General features: G+C 52.8%; 1 protein-coding gene across 3 annotated transcripts in view; it reads right to left on the reverse strand.

The window, feature by feature from the left end:
- The window catches only part of PCSK6 (proprotein convertase subtilisin/kexin type 6), a 185254-nt gene extending 178070 nt beyond the window's left edge, over window positions 1-7184 (reverse strand). For all 3 annotated transcript variants that reach the window (XM_074400110.1, XM_039479859.2, XM_074400111.1), the window contains exon 1: window positions 6901-7184. In XM_074400110.1, coding sequence (XP_074256211.1) covers window positions 6901-7164 — 264 coding nt within the window. In that variant the 5' untranslated portion in view covers window positions 7165-7184. The remainder of the gene's footprint in view (window positions 1-6900) is intronic.
- Window positions 7185-18071: the final 10887 nt, after the last annotated feature.

Below are 18071 nucleotides of genomic sequence, written 5' to 3' on the forward strand. Positions count from 1 at the left end.
GTGATTGAGTGTGGCTTCCTCGAAGGGCTGGAGGGCTTTTCTTTTTCCCTCCAATAGAGAGAGGCATGGGTGGTTTCAATGCGGATGAGCAGGAGCCGGTACAGAGCATCCGAGACAGAGTGGTGCTGATGTGCAGCCCTGGCATCCATGCACGTTCATGCACTCACACCTGCACGCACCAGGTGGACAGAGGGAGACACAGCGGCTGCTGGGGTCCGAGGAGCTTCCTCATTTGTTCATTTTGGCAGAGAGCGGACAGGCTTTCTGTCTCATGATTTACCTTTGTCTGGGAAGCAAGGACAAGGTGACAGCAGCAGAAGGTGAGTCAGAGGGTGTGGGGTCTGGCCCTGGCCTGTCAGTTGCTGGTTTGTCAGAAGGTAACTGGATCTAAGGCCTCATCACCATGAAACAGGCCTGGTGACACCTCCCTGCAGGGCTGGTGCCTCCTGAGCAAGAGTACTCACGAGAAATTTCAGCTGGGGGAAGCAAGGCCAGGGCTTCTGATCAGTGGTAAGGCCAAGACCCAGTCCCAAGAACCAGGAGGAGGCCAGGCACCCAGGGCCAGTACAACTTGGAAGCCCTCCGAGGGCAGGGCTCTGGTAAAAGCAGGGAGAGGTGTCGGCAGCCTGGGCTGTAGGAGATCAGAGGAACTACTTTTTAGATGGCAAAATCTGTGCAGAGGCTCAGCCATCCAAAAGAGCTCGGGATGTTCCCAGCTGGGATGGAGTCGGCAGACACTGGAGAACAGGGTCCGGGCAGCCCTGAATGTCCCTGTTGCCACCCAAAGCTCACAGCCGGCAGGCGTCCCAGGCGGCATCTCCAGCCTCTCATAGCCCATCAACAGCTTTGTGTTTCTGATTTGCTTCCCTGGTTTCCACCTAGAGAAACTCAAGCCCTTCCAATTGACCGGTCAGCTGAGCCACCTGCTCAGGCCTGATTCTGAGTCTGCCTTTGGAAGTTGCCTTCTGGAGCTTTTCTAGCTCCATACATGGCAGCCGGCTCAGCTTCCATCACCAATCCCCACGCCAGCCCCAGTGACTCAGGAGGGCAGTCCAGTCAATTAAAATCCTACCCACTTAAACACATCACTATCCGGGTGAAGATGTCAGATGGGAGGGTTGAGACATGAGCTTCACAATCCTAATCTTGTCTCTGTCCCTCAGTTCACACCCAGATCCTCTCGCAGGCCAGCCATGCACAGCCAGGCCAGCTTGGCTCACGGCATAAAACCAAGACAGCCTTAGACCGAAAATCAATCCCAGAGAATTAGGTCACAGGTGACTGCTATTCTGGGTTTCCCCTTGTCCCTACCAACCCCCTGACACTCTGGCTGGAACAAGTTCTGGCCCATGATTTTAACACCTGGTTAAAGCTTTGGCTTGTTTTTCATTGCAAGAACAAGCTGTTTGCAGCATGACACTTCTCCTCTGCTGACAAATGAACTGTGCAGGCTCACCTGAAATTCTGAGCCAGGTATGTCCTGCTCAGTAGCTATTTTAAGTAAAACTATTTAAGGCAAGTTCAAAATCATTTAAGGCTCTTAGATCTTTTAGGGCCCTGGCAGCCAGCCTGCCTTTTTACGTTCAGGCTCAGAAGCAACAAATTAGCTCAATACCCCAGGCAAAGCAAAAACCCAAGGGAAAGCGTGGCATCCAAGAACCATCCTTGAGATAAACATCACTTCCAAGAGTGGCAGACGCTGAGCTGTTGTGATTTGGCACGTGGAGAATACCTGGTTGCCATCCTCTTCACACAAGCAAATTGTCTCTTCTCAGAGTCACAATGTCAAAGGTGACAAGGCACACAGGTTAGAGTAAGGGTGACTGGAAGGAGAAAGAAGCAGGGCAGAGGGGAAGGGTTCCTGGGCTCCGTGTCCAGCTCTGTCCAAATGCCATGTGACCTGCAGCCAGGCACTCCGTTTCTCTGTCACCATTTCCTTGACAAATGTATCAGCTCAGTCTGGACATCTCAAGTAGAGACTTCTGGACTTCTTAACCTGTGCATCCAAGGGTGTGCTTCAGAGGGTCCAGGAGCACCACAGGGCGTGTGTACAATGTGCATTTCCCTTGTCTTCTTGCTCTCTTTAATGTTTTATGTGTATCTGTACATATGTCTATGTGTACAGGTACAGACATCAACATACGTATGTTTATATACCATGCGTGTGTATAGACACACACTTGTACACATCACCATATGTGATATACCCTGATACAAAGAAAGGAAAGTACAAAACATCTAGGTGCAATTTTGAATATAACCCATGTACATTTATATATACACACACACTCACACACCTACACCTGTGTGTTGTAAAGCAGCGCACTGCAGATAAAGTTTGAAGTTACTCCCTGCTCCCTCCCTTCTTAGAGGCCATTGCTAACCAGAATTTGATGCAGACCCTTACAGCCCACACTTCTATACTTTTACTACATCTATAAGCATCCATAATTAATACGGTATTGCTGTGTGTGTTTCTTAACGTTTATGTGAATATGATCACCTTGGACATCTACAATTTGCCTTTTTTTTTCTCTCTCTCTCAACATTATTTGAGAGATGCATCTGTGTAGACACAGATCTGGTTTATTCATTTCTAACCACTGTAGAGTCTTCCATAGTGTGACTATTTTGATTTAGTTCTCTATTCTACTTGAAGGAAGGTGGGTCTTCCCTTCATTTAAAAAATGCCTGCATGGACATTCTTATACCAGTCTCCTCGTGCACATGCGTGAGACTTCTTCCAGGATACATCTAGAGGGGGATTTGCCGGCACAGTTCAGCCTCACCGTGTGTTGCCAAATTGCTCTCCAAACTATACCCATTTCCACCAGCAGCAACTGAAAGTTCCCATTGCTCTGTATCCTTGCCGGCACGTGACGCTAACATGCTTCCACGTCGGGCAGTCTGGTAGGTGTGAAATGGTATCTCATCAGTGCCTTCATTGCAGTGCTCCAATAACCCCCAGTGAGGCTGATTAGAGCTGGGCACCATTTCTCATCGTTATTAGCTGCTTGCATTTCTCTTCGTTGACCTCTCTATTCCTAAGCTTCCCTATTTTTCTACCTGGCATGTATCATTTTTTTTAGCGATTTGTAGTTTTTAAAATAATCTGTGTACTAATCTGCTTGTTATGTGTTGTAAATACTTTCCCAGTCTATTACTCGCTTTTTAACTCTGCAATGATGCCTTTGTTTATAGAGAATTTTATCTTAATGTATCAATCTCTTCATTCCAAAAGTTGTTTATTTACACGCATCGTTGAGGAACTCCTTTTCCAACGTGACAAAGGTATTCCACTGTATTTCTTACTAAAAGTTTTATATACAGTCTTTAATCCCATCTGGAATGTGCTGTTGTGTAACGCAAGGATCTAATTGTTTTTCCATGGGGAGAGCCTGTTCTCCCAGCACCATTTAGTAAATCGCCCATCCTTCCCCATCCGCGTGTAACTCTTGAGCTCACACGCACAAGTTCCACACATGCTTGGGTTTGAGTTGATTCTACTGATGGACTGGCTCCATGTCAAACTGTTGTCGAACCCACCATGTTGAACCACAACTCCCCTCCTCTTCTTTCCCAGAGTTGTGGGAGGTATTCTTGGACCTTACTCTTCCACATGAATTTTATAATTCTTTTTGTGATTTCATATTCCATATTAAATCTCGTCGGGGCTTAAACTGGATTACATTGAATTTGCAGATTAAATTGGGGCAACTGTAAGAGCGAGTTCTCCTCTACATGAACAAAATGCATCTCTCCACTTATTTAGACTCTTTTCTTAATCTTTCTTCTAAGTATGTTATGTTTCTTATAAGTCTCACCTTTTTTAAAGACCTATTTCAAAGTATCTTACGGTTTTTATGCAAGAATGAGGAATGATTTCTTTTACCTTCTCAGATGTTGCTGCCATGTAGGCAGCGGTCATGAACTCTCTTACTAGCTTGAGTGGTTAATCTCTAGGTTCCTTCGGATTATCCATGTAGTTATGTCACCTGCTGATAATGACACTGGACGCTTCCACATTTTTATTCCCTTTAAAATCCTCTGGTGTTACCTGGAATGATGAGTAGAGGTGTAAAAAGAGTCTGTCTTGTCTTAGCCCCGGTGATGCCTATTTTACAACACAGAGGATCCACAGCTTTTATCAGATGCTGAAAGGGAGCTATGACTCAAGAAAGGTGAATAATCCCAGATCTCAATTACCTCTGGACCATGTAAAATAAACTGAATCTGGTTATTAGTTGTATGGAAGAAAGTAAAACAAGCAAGCAAGAACTCACAGCACAGCAACTATCCAGGAGAAAGCCAGGGCTGTGATGCAGACAAGGATAGAACATAACCCTAATTGCCCATTAAGGCCTTGGAGAAAGAGTTTCACAAAGGGGATCTCAGACCAGAGAATACAGCAGAAGAAAATGAGCAGGGAGTGCAACTGTCAGAGGTGACATATGCATGCCATGTGAACACAAACAGCTTCCTTCCCTTCCTTCACCCCCATTGGCTCATCTGTAAGTCAAAGCTAATAATATCTACATCTTATTTATGAGTCACAAATTCTCCTGGCTGAAAAAAGACAAATAAGGTTTTTAAAGAGTTCTTATTGAGTGGGTAGAGGATGAAATGCTCCGGGCCTTTTCCACATTAGCAATGCACTTAAGAGTGGGAGAAGAAAAGTTCATTTTGGAATAAAGAGTAATAGGCCCTCCGTGAGTACACACACACAAGCCTCCGAGACAGGTCCTATCCTTGACCCACTAATCCCTCTGTTAGTGAATGTCACCACACTGCCACTGCCCGTACCATACCTGAGTGACCAGGCTATGTGGAATTCACCCTGGCTGCACTGGACACAGCTGGGGAGACCCCAAGAGACTCCCCAGAATAGCCTGGGTGAGGAGTGTGCACCGGAGCAATCTTCTCTCCCATTAGCAACATCAGGAACTCAGTGAGTCTGACAGAGGTTGGTTCAAAGGGCCAGCATGACCAAGGGTTGAGCATTTTTATTCCCACAGACAGAAATTTCCAGGGGGAGTTTCCTGTGCCTCTCTGCCTCTCTCTTGCAGTGTCGAGGAGCTCACAGCTCAACTTCAGCTCCATTCTGCTCATTTAATTTTAGGAGCCCCAAACCCAGGCACTTTGTAATTTACCACGTAGTTTAAGAGTCACTTTTAGCTGAAGACAAATTGCTGGGCCACCTGGGCACAGCAGCGAAGTGTGGCAGGAGTCAGGGGCTCTAAGCAAACATAAGGAACACCTTATTCAGTCTGGACAATCAGCCAGGGAGACTCAGAAACTATAGAGACGAACGCAGTCAGTGCTACCCAAAGGCAAACTTGAAATCACAGGATATTTAGAGGGACCTGAGTGCCCTGTGTGTGTGTGTGTGTGTGTGTGTGTATGTGTGTAACATTTAATATATTTATATATATATATATATATATATATATATATATATATATATACACACACATATATTTATAAGGTCTACAAAAGATGTGCTAGCATTCTTTCAGATAAACTCGAACCGGCCTTGCAAAGATTCTGTCATTCAAATACTAGCATCTACTCCTCCAGCAGGCCACACACCTAACAGCACATCCACGTAGGGCTTGGGATGCAGAAGAAATGTCATTTCTATCAGGGCCACGCCACACCTTGCTGGCTTCTGCCACGGATGATGATGAAACTAAATTTAACACTGCCTGGCACTAGGGTTTTGAGTTATAAGGCGGCGCTTCCCTGTCACTTCACTTAATCCTCTGAGTGTGTAGTCTGCAGATTTGTTAACTGCACTGAGAGGTCCCCTGGTGTGACCACAAACTGATGGCCCCTCCAGGATCCATAAGTCTGGGATCAATCCCATCTCACCACTCCTCAGCCCAGTTGCCGGTTACAAGAGGAAAAAGGGACCCGCCGGGGTGGTCCTTTGAGGGTAATGGCTGCACCTTTGTGCCCAGGGCGTGGTCTGCTTGCTAACTGACAGAAGGGGTGACAGCCAAGGCCGTCGGGTGCGGGGTGGGGAGGGCTCCTCGCTGGCCCCATGGGGACCGGTAAGGGCCTGTTCAGGCTCTGCGGTAATGCAACAGTAGCTCTTTCCGACAACCGCACAGTGTAGACACTGTCACTGGATGCAAAGGAGCAAGTCAGGGAAGTGACCTGCCTAAGGTCACACCGCTCTGCCATCGGAGCCGCGGCAGGAGCCCACAAACAAAGCACCCTCCCTCCGCTCCTGCAGAGGTTTTAAACCCAGGACCTCCGGCCCTGCTGGGTCCTGCGCTGTCCCAGAGCCTCTCCAACGGTGGCCAGGCTCCAGGGTGCAGGCTCCAGACCATCTACCCCCAGGAGCGGCGGACACTAAGGGAGCGCGAGTCCCAGAGACGCCGGGTCATGCTCATGTCACCCAAGTAGCGGCCGCCCGCCTCGGAGCGCGCACAGGGTCCAGAGCCCACGCCGCCCGTCGCGGGTAGAGGGTCCGGTCCTTGCAAGTTCCCCAGCTGTGGAGAGCTGGGTGGGCGCTCAGGACCGCGGGGCGGACGGCGCGCGCCGCCCGAGGCAGCCCCGACTCCCCGGGAGCCCGGCAGGTGCCCGAGCCACCTCGGCTTCCGAGGCCACACTTCCGACTGCAGGGTCGGGCGGCTGAGCCCGGGGACTCGCGGGCAGCGCACCGGACCTGCGTGGGCGCCCACGCGGGGCCCCGAGTCCCCCCGCCGAGTGTCCCGCGTGCGCCCTCCCCGGCGACCCCCCGCAGGGCGCCCCGGCCGCTCGCCGTCCCCGTCCTCCAGCGGTCCCGGAGCCTTCCCACGCGCGGCCGGGCGGACAGGACTGCGGAGGCGCCCCCCTCGCGCGCGCCCGAGGCCGCCGGGAAAGTTTTGGGCGCGCGGGGCGGGCCGCACTCACCTGGCCCAAGTTGAGGTAGCCGTGCGCCGCGGCCACGCGGTCCGCTTCCGCCGGGCCGCCGAGCACTTGCACTGCCCAGTGGTTGGTGTAGACCGGGCGCGGCGGGGACGCGGAGCAGGCGGCGGGCAGCGCCAGCAGCAGCAGCCAGCGCCAGGGACGCGCCGCGAACGGCCGGAGCCCGGGCCCGCCAGCGGCGGCGGCGGCGGCGGCGGCGGCCCGGGGCGGCGGCCGGGGCCCGGGCGCAGGCGGCGCGCGCGGAGGCATAGCGGCGGCAGGCTCGCGCGGCGCCCGAGCGGCGAGTGCGCCGGGGGGGTGGGGTGCCGCCTTTTAAAGCCGCTCCGCGCCGGGGAAGCGCCGCCGCCGCCGCCGCCGCTGCCGCCGCGGGCGGGAGCCAGGGAGGAGGAGGCGGCCGCGGCGCGTTCCCGCCCGCGCGGCCCGGCGGCGTCCCCGGGCCCGCGCTCCTGCGGCCGGGCTCCGGAGCGGAGACCCGTCCGGGAGACGCGAAACGCCCCCACCGGGGGAACTTCTCCGCGGACTTGTGGGGCTCTCCGGACGCGGGATCGCCCCAGCGGCGGCCTCGGCCCGGGGAGTTCTGCCGGGAGCGGGGAGGCCTTGGCGCCTCAGGTGAGTCCGCTGTTCCCTAGACCGGCGGGACATCCGGAGGCTGCACTCATCCGGCGGGGCCTCCCGAGAGACAGTGGGCTCGCCAGCGTGCAGGGTCCCCGGGAGAAGAAGCTGCTGGGAAGACACTGGATCGCCCATGACCAAGCCTGGCTGAAGGGGCTCAAGAGCGTGTACCCGAGAAAGCACGGCGCAGAGCCCATCGCGGAGGCCGCAGCCCGTCCTAAGAGGTGGGCCGGCTGTGCAGGTGAACCCCCAGGCTGTCCACTTAGCATCGCTGTGATCTTGGGCAAATGACTGTCCTGGCTGAGGGCAGGCGCTCCACCTGTAAAATGGGGAGAACAGTGGTATCTACCCCGTGGGGCTGATTTGAGGATGAGGGCAGCTTTTGTTGTACCATAAGCTGTCCGTAAACGTTCGTTTTTATGAGCCCAGGGCCTGCCACGTGGTAGGTGTTCACTAGATCATGTACACTCTTAAAAACACCCACTGAGCTGGGACCAGCAGTGGGAAAGTGAGTTGAATCATCCTCACCCCTGCTGCCTGGAGGAGCCTGGTATCCTATGGATAATTATCTGGAGTACCCTGGAGATTTATGGAAATGTTCACACCATGCGCAAGCAATTATGAAGGGTGAAGATCGCCGCTGCTAGATCTCTCCTCTCATCCCTCCCAGGACCCACTGGCCCCGCTGACCCACTTGCAGAAAGCAAGCCATCAGCCTGCTTACTATATAGGAAGTGAAACAAAAAGGTCTAGAAGGGCTTGAGGTGGGAAGGAAGCTGCTTCTCTGATGCTCAGTTCCAGGAGCCGTCTCTTGTGGAGCGGAGGCTGTGGCTTAGCAGCTGGAGGTGAGAGGCCGGGGCAGGAGGGGATGGGGAGACGGCATGCTCTGCGTAGATGATTTCCGAGGGCCTTTCCAGCCTGGCTCTCGGGAGCCCTTTGGTTTCGTAACCCACATGATTCATCCTTTCTGCAGGTGTGAGTCACCCCTAATGGAGGTGGGAGAATGGAGGCGTGGAGGGAGGCCCAATCCCAACAAACCACATCCATGTTCACAAGAGCTCCTGCCAACAGCCCCTCTTGGTACCTGGGGATCAGCTCCCACATGGCCTTCCCTTTGCTGTACTAGATGCAGCTTCACCTCCCTGCGTTCCCCTGCCAAGTGGGGTCATCTGCTTGGGCAGTCACTCCAGTCCTGCCCACGCTGCAGAAGACAGGCACCGTGTGTCCCTCCTACAGATGGAATGGATGCTCATCAGCCGCTGCCATTGGAGAGACAGGAGGCCCTCATGCAAACCGGCAGCCCTAGAGGAGAACCCGCCACACCTGTTGGACAGAAACAGAACCCTCAGCCTGCCTCTGCCCGACAAGGCCCTGGCTGCCTGGCCAACTGGCTTGCAGAAGAGGGACATTGGCCCGAGTCAAGGGGACCGGGTTGGAGGCATTGCACTGTCACCTGGCAGCAGTGTGTCTGGGCAACATGCGTTCTCTCTCTTCCCCTTCCCCTGCTGGCTGGATGTTCCTCAGATTCATCCTGGATCCGGTGCTGTTCTTCTTTGAGTATATGGCCTGCTTCAAGATAATGTACACTGCACATCAGCTAAATAATTATAAAGCAGCTCGTGCCTTCCAAGACGGAGCCCCCGAAACGGCAGTGGTTTTGACAGGCAGAGATAAGGGCGTTTCCATAATAATGTGGTAGATTAAGGGATTCAGCCTCCTGAATTGAGGGGAGACTAAAATGCATCTGAATTTTTATTTGGAGAGATCTGAATTTATTTTATTAACAAGTCTAGTCCTTTGGGGCCGAACTTTCCATTTGTCATGGAAGTGCCCGGCAAAATCTTGACTCCAATGTGGTAGAAAGACCAGCTTCCCAAAATGAACATTCTAAATCAAATCGCCTCCTGTGAGTTTCCTATTGATTTACACGGTGACAGGATTAGCTCAATCACAGGAGTACCAGCCCTTTTCATTGTGATAGGATCTGTAATAAAACTTGGCTAGTTGTCCTGCAGGGAGGGGATTTATTACTCAGGCTCCAGCTTTCCACATGGCCCCCGAGGTCTACACCGCTCTGTGGGGAGGAAGGGGGGTGCTGATTCCCTAAATTGAGGTCTTTGAGCCTCAGGAGGGACAGGATATGGACCAGAAAGGTGATTGGGGCCTGGTCATATTTTGGAAGTTTTGTGATTTTTTTTTTTTTTTTTTTTTTTTTTTTTTTTGAAACAGAGTCTTGCTCTGTCACCAAGCTGGAGCACAGTGGCACTTTCTCAGCTCACTGCAATCTTTGCCTCCTGGGTGTTCAAGCAATTCCCCTGCCTCAGCCTCCCGAGTAGCTGTGACTAAAGATGCTCACCACCATGCCTGGCTAATTTTTGTATATTTAGTAGAGATAGGCTTTCCCCATGTTGGCTAGGATGGTCTCAATCTCGATATTGTGAACCACCCATCTTAGCCTCCCAAAGTGCTGGGATTAAAACAGGTGTCAACCACTGAGCCCGGCCAGTTTTGTGGTATTTATGTTAACATCTTCTCAAATCAAAAAAGAGGAGAAGACCTTGAATAATGTCTTCTCATGCCCACCACTGATCCTTTACAGCGAGCATGGGATTGTCCAGCCAGAGCCTGGGAATACCTATGCAGCCAGGACCACTGCATAGCCTTCCACAGTGTGATAAGACAGACTTTGGTGCAGAAATTGCCTCTGTGCGGGGAATAGCTACTTGACTGAACAATTGCATTGTTGGCAATATGCTAGGTTCAGCAGGCCAGAGTGGCATCCCTTGAAAAACGTCTGATGGACATTGCCTTCCAGATACCAGAGATGAGCGTGGACTCAAAGCCCAGCTTTGTTACTTACTCGTGTGCAGCCCCAGGAAAGTTGCTTCCGTTTGCTCTGATGAAAGTAATAGTAAGTAGTGCTGCTGTTAGCCCATGCAGAGGTGCTGTGAGGGCGGCAGGAGCTGATGTGTGCAGGGCCTGGCACCAAGTAAGCACTCCATAAATAGTGGCAACAGTGACCACTGCTGACCAGGAGCTCCCCAGTGGGACAGAGTCGTTAGGGCTGAATACTCCAGCCTTCTCTGGATGAGGGCTCACTGTCCTCATCTCTACCTGGGTGTGCACTTTCTCACATTTTAACATCCCCAAATCAAGAAACATCTCACAGTTGGTGTTTTGCAATCACCAGTGGCCTGGGCTGAATTTGAGATCTTCCAGAGAGGGTTTGTATTTGCTTCTGCCAGGCATCTGGGGACTCGGCTCCTGAAACTCCTTGGGGATCTTATGAGTATTGTAACCCCAGAGTGAGAACCAGCTTATGGTTTTAATGATCCGTGCAAGGCCTGTCTTCCTATTTCTCTCTGCCCTCGCCAGGGCCAAGACAGAGACCTGAAGATTCCTTGCTGTTCCTCTCCATGGTGGGTTTATTCCTCATTTTCTCCAGTACTGACAGTGGAGCCTTTTTTTTTTTCTCAGATGTAGTTTCACTCTTGTCACCCAGGCTGGAGTGCAATGGTGCAATCTCACTGCAACCTCTGCCTCCCGGGTTCAGGCAATTCTCTTGTCTCAGCCTCCCGAGTAGCTGGGATTACAGGTGTCTGCCACCATGCCCAGCGAATTTTCATATTTTTAGTAGAGACAGGATTTCACCCTGTTGGCCAGGTGGTCTCGAACTCCTGACCTCAGGTGATCTGCCAGCTTCAGCGTCCCAAAGTGCTGGGATTACAGGTGTGAGCCACCGTGCCCAGCCGACAGTGGAGCCTTTCATTGTTCGTCTTTAGAGAGGTGCCTTCTGTGAGACTTTTCTCCCCCTAGTAATACATTAAATAATGACACCTCTTTCAATTGAGGGTGTCTCTTAGATTTGATGACATATGATAGGAATGCCTTCAAGACATATTGCAATAAAGAAAGCTATTGAATTCTTCCATATATATTTGCTGTGTCTGTGTATGTGTGTGTGTGGCATCTATTGACATCCTACAGAAAAAGTACAGAGAGTACAGCATTTTTTTCATGAAAAATCTGTTGTGAATCCTCAGCAAGGTAAAGCTGTTTCTAAAGTAATTGCCTGGCTCATTTGAATTTCCAAATACCACATTTCTATCGGGAGAACCCTCAGATGCCTTGGGCTGCACAGAGACACTGATGGGACACACAGTCATTCTTAAGACTTGATGGTGCTTCTTGAGCACAGATAAACACACACAGTCCCCATGAGCAGGGGGTATGATGCAGGTCACACACAGCCAGAGTGCCTGAGACATGGAGAACCCAGGACAGACTAGACCTATGCCTCCCAACCCTCTCCCACCATCCCCGCGAAACCTTTACCCAGGCCCAGGTTTCTATAAACCAGGGCTTTCCCCAGCCAGGACCTCTTCTCTCCCTTTGACACTTTTTTCTCTCCCTTTTACTCCAAATCCCACTCACAGCTGCCACCCGTAGCAGTGGTGGGCCAAGAGCCCCTGCTTCCCTGCAGCCCCAGGCTCCACGTCCTTCTGGGCTCTGCTTTCTGCTCGGTGTTCAGTTTCTCCGTGGTCTCTTCAGCATCTGCTCATTCATACTGAGTTCTACTCTGCGCTGGGGGAACATCCCTCTGGGGTGGGGTGGGAAGGGCACGGGGGCAGCTCCCACCCTACTCTGCCTCTGTACTTAAACTCTCTTATTATGTCTAGATCCTAGTTTTCTTAAGAAAGAGCCTTTGAAAACTGCTTCTCCTGCAAAACAGTTAACCTGGGTCTAGCAATTACGCATCCCAGTGTTCCTTTCCTAAACTCCCATGTGGAAATTTAGTGTCAAACAAGGAATTTAGGGACCAAGAAAGCTGAAACTCCCTGAGAAGCTCTTCCTGACTAAGAATGAGAGCTTGGCAATTCATCTGCTTTTCCTTTTTGCCTCAGCTTCCAGGCGGCTCAGAGTCACTTGTGACAGAAAATCATAGTCCTTTATTTCTTCTTTGCTGCAGTAGGTAAGATGCCTTTTGTTACAAAATATGAGAATGTCCAACTAAAATGAAGGCAGACAATAAGGAGAGTTAATTATTTTGCAAATAGAAATTTGGTAGTAGGTGGACCGAGGAGTGTTAATTCAGCAGCTCAGTGATCCCGGGACTCAAGACAGCTTTTTGTTTTGTTTTGTTTTGTTTTGTTTTGTTTTAGATGAAGTCTAGCTCTGTTGCCCAGGATGGAGTGCAGTGGCGCGATCTCGGCTCACTACAACCTCCACCTCCTGGGTTCAAGTGATTCTTCTGCCTCAGCCTCCCGAGACTATAGGCATCCACCACCACTTGGGCTAATTTTTTGTCTTTTTAGTAGAGAAGGGTTTTCACCGTGTTGGCCAGGCTGGTCTCCATCTCCTGACCTCATGATCCGCCCGCCTCAGCCTCCCAAAGTGCTGGGATTACAGGTGTGAGCCACCGCACCAGGACTCAGGATAGTTTTTCTATACTTTACCTGCCTTTCTCCTGTTCCTAGATGATTGCCACAGATCAGAGGATTATATCCTCTCAAGGCAACCTCCAGGGAGGAAGCACAAGAGCTACTCCATCTCTTGAATGTCTTCATCTCCCTGGGGAGGAAGCATCTAAACCTTCAGCCCACTTTCTCCCAGGCCCCACCTATGAGATCTGGGTCACAGGCCCACCCCCTGCTGCCAGGTAATGGTAGACCAGGTGAGCAGGGCGGCTCAGGCTGCTTTGAGCAGTCTTAGCTCTTCTCCCGGGGAGCACTCCCTTAGCACATCGCTGCCCCAGACTGCGCAAAACCGGATACTGTTAGCACGGGGCAGCGCCGCAGAGGCTGCGGATGAGCTCCGCGGGGGTCCAACTCCTCCTCTCTGCTTCTGTTGTATCGCCTTCATAGGGGTTTTCTTAGGTACACAGCAGACTCCAAGCAAATGTTCTTCACAAAGTGGAAAGGAAGGGAGGTAGGGAAGGAGGGAAGAGGGGGGAAAGGGAAGGGAAGAGGGGAAGAACAAAGGAAGGGAAGAATGAGAGGGGAGAGGAAGGAAGGCTCAAGCATTATTTAGAATTCATGTGTTCCATAGATTAAATCACAACACAAATCAGCCTAAGCAGCAGTGACTCTGACTCACCCCACCTCCTCGGCCCCACGCCCAGCCCCGCAAGGACGGAGTGGCACTGTACATAAGCCCAGCAGCCGGCTAGACCTTTTTCCTTCGGGCAGACACCCTTGGCTCTAGGGTGGGTTTCGGGTTTTTGGCCCAACTGCTCTTCCCAAGTGAGAGTGAATTGGGAACTGGGCTCCCTCCCTAGTCCCAGCAAAGGGAGCAACGCAGAGGATGGGATGGGTATGGAGGCTTCGCAGTGACAAGCAGGAGAGAAGAGCTGGCAGGTTATCTCTTTCTACAAAAGACTGGTTTTAAGAAGCTGAGTGTAGAAATACATCATGAGGGCCGGGTGTGGTGGGAGGCTGAGGCAGGTGGATCACGAGGTCAGGAGTTCAAGAACAGCCTCACCAGCATGGTCCTTGACTAAAATACAAGAAATTAGCTGGGCATGGTGGTGCATGCCTGTAATCCCAGCTACTCGGGAGGCTGAGGCAGGAGAGTCACTTGAACCCAGGAGATGGAGGTTTTAAGTGAGCTGAGATCATGCCACTGCACTCCAGCCAGACTGTCCCCCGACCCCCCCCAAAAAAAAAGAAAAAGAAAGAAAAAAAGAAGAAAAGAAAGAAGCACATCATGGGAAATGGGCATTGCAGAGGACCCGCTGGATGGCAGCATCCACGCAGTGGCCGGGCTGGGTGGGGCTGAGGATTGCAAGTTCCTACAGACTCTGCCCTATAGCTGCTCTCTTCCCCAAAAAGCACAGAAAGCACAAAGATCATTGCTTCTGGGTCCCCCTGCCCTGGCCCTCTCTAAGGCTGACCCTCCCTTGGTGTCCTGGTCCCCAGGGAATCCTGCCCGCTGCAGGGTCTTGCTCTGGCAGTTCCCCAAACTCCTGGCCCTCGAATCTTTCCCAGATCCTTCCCCTCAGCTCCCCCACGGGACCCTGAGGAGGCTTCGTATGCCTTCCTGCCCCTGCCGCCCCTTCACATGACCTCTGACCTCTTGCCTTCACTGCCCCAGGTTCTGAGAAAGATCACATCACGCTGCTCTTCACTCGCGGGCTTCTCTGTGCCCTCCTCTCTCTGTCCCTCCACCCAGCACCTGCTCTCAGCTGCATGCAAGTGGAGAAGAAGCACAGCCACCCGGCTGCTGTCACCTGACACCCATCATCACACACCTCTGTTAAAGGCTCAGATGCCCACCCCTCCTCCATCCTCACCCTCAGCTGAGGACCTTGCTTCCTTCTTACCTCCTTTCTCGAAAGAGACCTTCCTCCTCCGCCTGCACCTGCACCAGGCTCTGCCTTCCCAGCACTGCTGCACGTGGTGGGACCCACTGAGGCCCTCTCCTCTCTCCCCTGCCGGATCCCAAGCCACCCCAGCTCCCCAGAGCCGCCGCTTCACAGTGTCACCCTCTCTCCTGCTGAGTTTCCTCTGTACACCTACAAGCATGCGCTTATTCCATCTATCTTAAAAAACTCACAGCGCTCTCGCCAGCTACTCTCCCATTCTTCCCTTTTTAGCAATACAAAACTCCTCAAGCAAGTCTCCCCACCCACTGTTTCAGTCTCCCGCACGCAAGCCAAGCCCGCACTGCCCACCCGCGACGCCCAGCTTCATCACCCGTGGCCTGCACGCTGCTAACTCCAGGGGGCCGTTCTCTGACCTGTCGGAGGCCTTCCTGCTCCTTTGACACAGCTGACACCCCTTGTCCTTGAAGTACATTCCTCCGTGGCTGCCAGGCGGCCCCTGCTGTCCTGGTTCTGGACCTACCTCTGTGGCTGCCCCTCCTCAGTCTCCATAGCCGATTCCTTCCGAGCCTCGGGGATCCCAAGCCCCGATTCTTGGGCGGCTTCTTTTGTACCCACCATCACGCCCACAATGCCCTCAGCCATCCTCTGCGTTTGGGTGCACATTACGTGGGTGACTGTCAGTGCCTGTGGCTGGCTTGGGCCTTGCTCTTAAAGGCATTTCACAAGCTGAGCTCCTGGTTCTCCCTGTCCCCACCACAAAACGCCCCCACTACCCTGCCCTGTCCCCAGCCTTCTCAGTGACGGCAAATGCCAACTCCATGTTTCCATTGCTCAGGCTAAAGCCTGAGGTCATCGATAGCCCCTCCCTTCACCCCAGCACACCGGAGTCTAGACTGTCAGTGAGTCCGGCTGTTTCAACTTCGAAATCCATTCAGAGTCTGACCACTTCTCGCCACGCCCCCTGCTACCTCCTGGGCCAAGCCACCCCCACCTGTCACCTGCTGAAACTTAACCCTCTAAATGCTTTCCCTGTTCCGGCTTTGGCCCCCGCCATCCATCCTCAACACAGAGGGTGGTGTGAAAACAGAAGTCAGATCAGGCCGTTCCTCGGCTCTAAATTCTTCCACAGCTTCCAACCTCACACAGAGAAAAATCTAAGGTGCTTACCATGCTCCAGAGGTCCCTACCCTCCCCCAGGCACACAGTGGAGCCTGTCAGATACGAGAAGAGCATCGAACTAGTTGGTTAGGGCTTCCTGGAAGAAGGGACTTTTAAACTGGGCTTCAAGACATAAACAGGAGACAGGCAGACGGGTGGACCATCAGTCAGGACAAAGCAAGAAAACAGATCACACTGGGGATCTGCAGTGCAGGGAACCGGTGACTCAGGGACGAGGATGAGAAACACAGTTTCCCCCACCCCTGGGTGGAGGCGTCCCTCCCCCAGCTCCAGGCAGAGGGCCCACATGGGACCAGCACGTGCAAAGGGCCTGGAGCAGGAGGAAGCCTGGCGTGGGGGAGGAGCTAGAGGGAAGGCAGGGCAGCGGGGGCACTGGCAGTGAAAGGGGGGTAGTGTGGGAGAGGACACGAGGCCTGGCCAGAGACCAGGCTGTGACAGCTTCATCAGACTCGGCAAGAATTTGGACTTCATCCCAAGAAGGGTAGAAAGCAGGGGAGGGGCGCTCCCTCAGCTCCAACCCACTTGGCCTCAAAGGACCTCAGACCTGCACCTGCTGCCCCATGCTGCCTTCAGGAGGCCGCACCTTGGTTCCCACATCTTCACCTCCTGACTCAGTGTCTCCACTCTCTCTGAACTCTGAAACCCAGAGCAGCCTGTGTGGACCTCCTCCCTCCACCCGGACCAGACCCTGGCCTCCAGCCGGGCTGTGCGATTCACAGGAGTATCCTCGGCTCCCTGACCCAGGGCGGGCTCGGCCTGACTCCTACCTCTCACCACTTCCCTCCATCCGTCCCCAGGCTTCCCACCCTAGCCCAGGGCCTCACCATGCTGCCTGTGGTGTTAACTTCCCAGGTGGTCTGTCTGGCTCCAGCTGCTGCCCCTCATAACCCTCCCTGCTGTCTCCAGAGTCTTGGTTCCCAGGCACTCCCATGAGACGGCTTAGACCATCAGTGAGTCTTCTCAGCCAACAGGGTGGAGATCAAACCCAGGGGCATGGCCTTTAGCAAGCTGGCACTGTTTTTCTTGCTCTTCCTGTCCCACCATAGGGCCAGCGGCTGCTCCTAGACGGACTGGCCCTTCAGGCCCGGGCACCTTGGCTTCTGCCATTTCCTCGTGGGCATGCCTTTCTCTCCTCTCCTTGTACCTGCTCAGATTCATCCTGGCTAGATTCTTCTCAGTCTCCAGGCAGAACAGCCCACCTTGGCTGTAGGATCTTATGTTTGGGGACCAGACTGTGATTCGTGGCTTCTCTGCCAGCCCCGTGCGTGACTTATGGTGGGGCCTCAGCAGCTGCTCTCCAACTAAAGCAGCTCCCTGTGCCCCCATTTCTCACTGGCAAGATGAAGTCTCAGACCTGGAGATCTTGCTCCACCCCTATTTAAATAAGGCAGAAGCTCTGATCTGGAATGTTCCCACCGCAGCCTCTCCCAGAGCCTTGGGAAGGAGTTGGCTAATACAATACGGGGTGGCAGGGCCGTGTAGGCACCCCAATGATTTTTGAAATATATAGTAGAGCCCTGGGCTTTTCCTATAAATGGGATGATCAGCTGTAATCCTCAATGTCCCTCCCTCCAGGTTATCTTTCCCTTTCTATTAGGCCACAGTGATGTTCCTGAAAGAATGAATAATAGAAGGCCTGTTTGTAGGTATTGAGGAGCTGGAAGCAGACCCTGGGGACACAGGACCAAGGGCAGTTAGGTTTCAATTCTGGATCTCCGTAAATTCTGAGCGCCTCGGTGACCTGGGTGGGCTTCAGGCTTCCTGAGCTGGGGCTGCAGAAATGCCAAGGAGTTTGATGACAAGTCCATGTATTAAGTGAAATAAGGGCCCACAGAGGAGAGAAGCCTGGGATGACAGTTGCCAAGAAGCAAGGCTCAGAGGCAAGCAGGTTCCTTCCCACACACAGAGGGGATTTTCTGCTGATTCTAGCATAACTTCCTCAGGATCGCCTTTCGAGTGGGCCTCGGCCGAGTGGAATCCAACCCACCACTTGCTGGCTGTGTGACCTTGGACCAGGCTCCTAACCTCCTACACTTCAGTT

Source organism: Saimiri boliviensis, chromosome 5 (genome assembly GCF_048565385.1).
Source record: "Saimiri boliviensis isolate mSaiBol1 chromosome 5, mSaiBol1.pri, whole genome shotgun sequence".
In the NCBI taxonomy this organism is placed as follows: Eukaryota; Metazoa; Chordata; class Mammalia; order Primates; family Cebidae; genus Saimiri; species Saimiri boliviensis.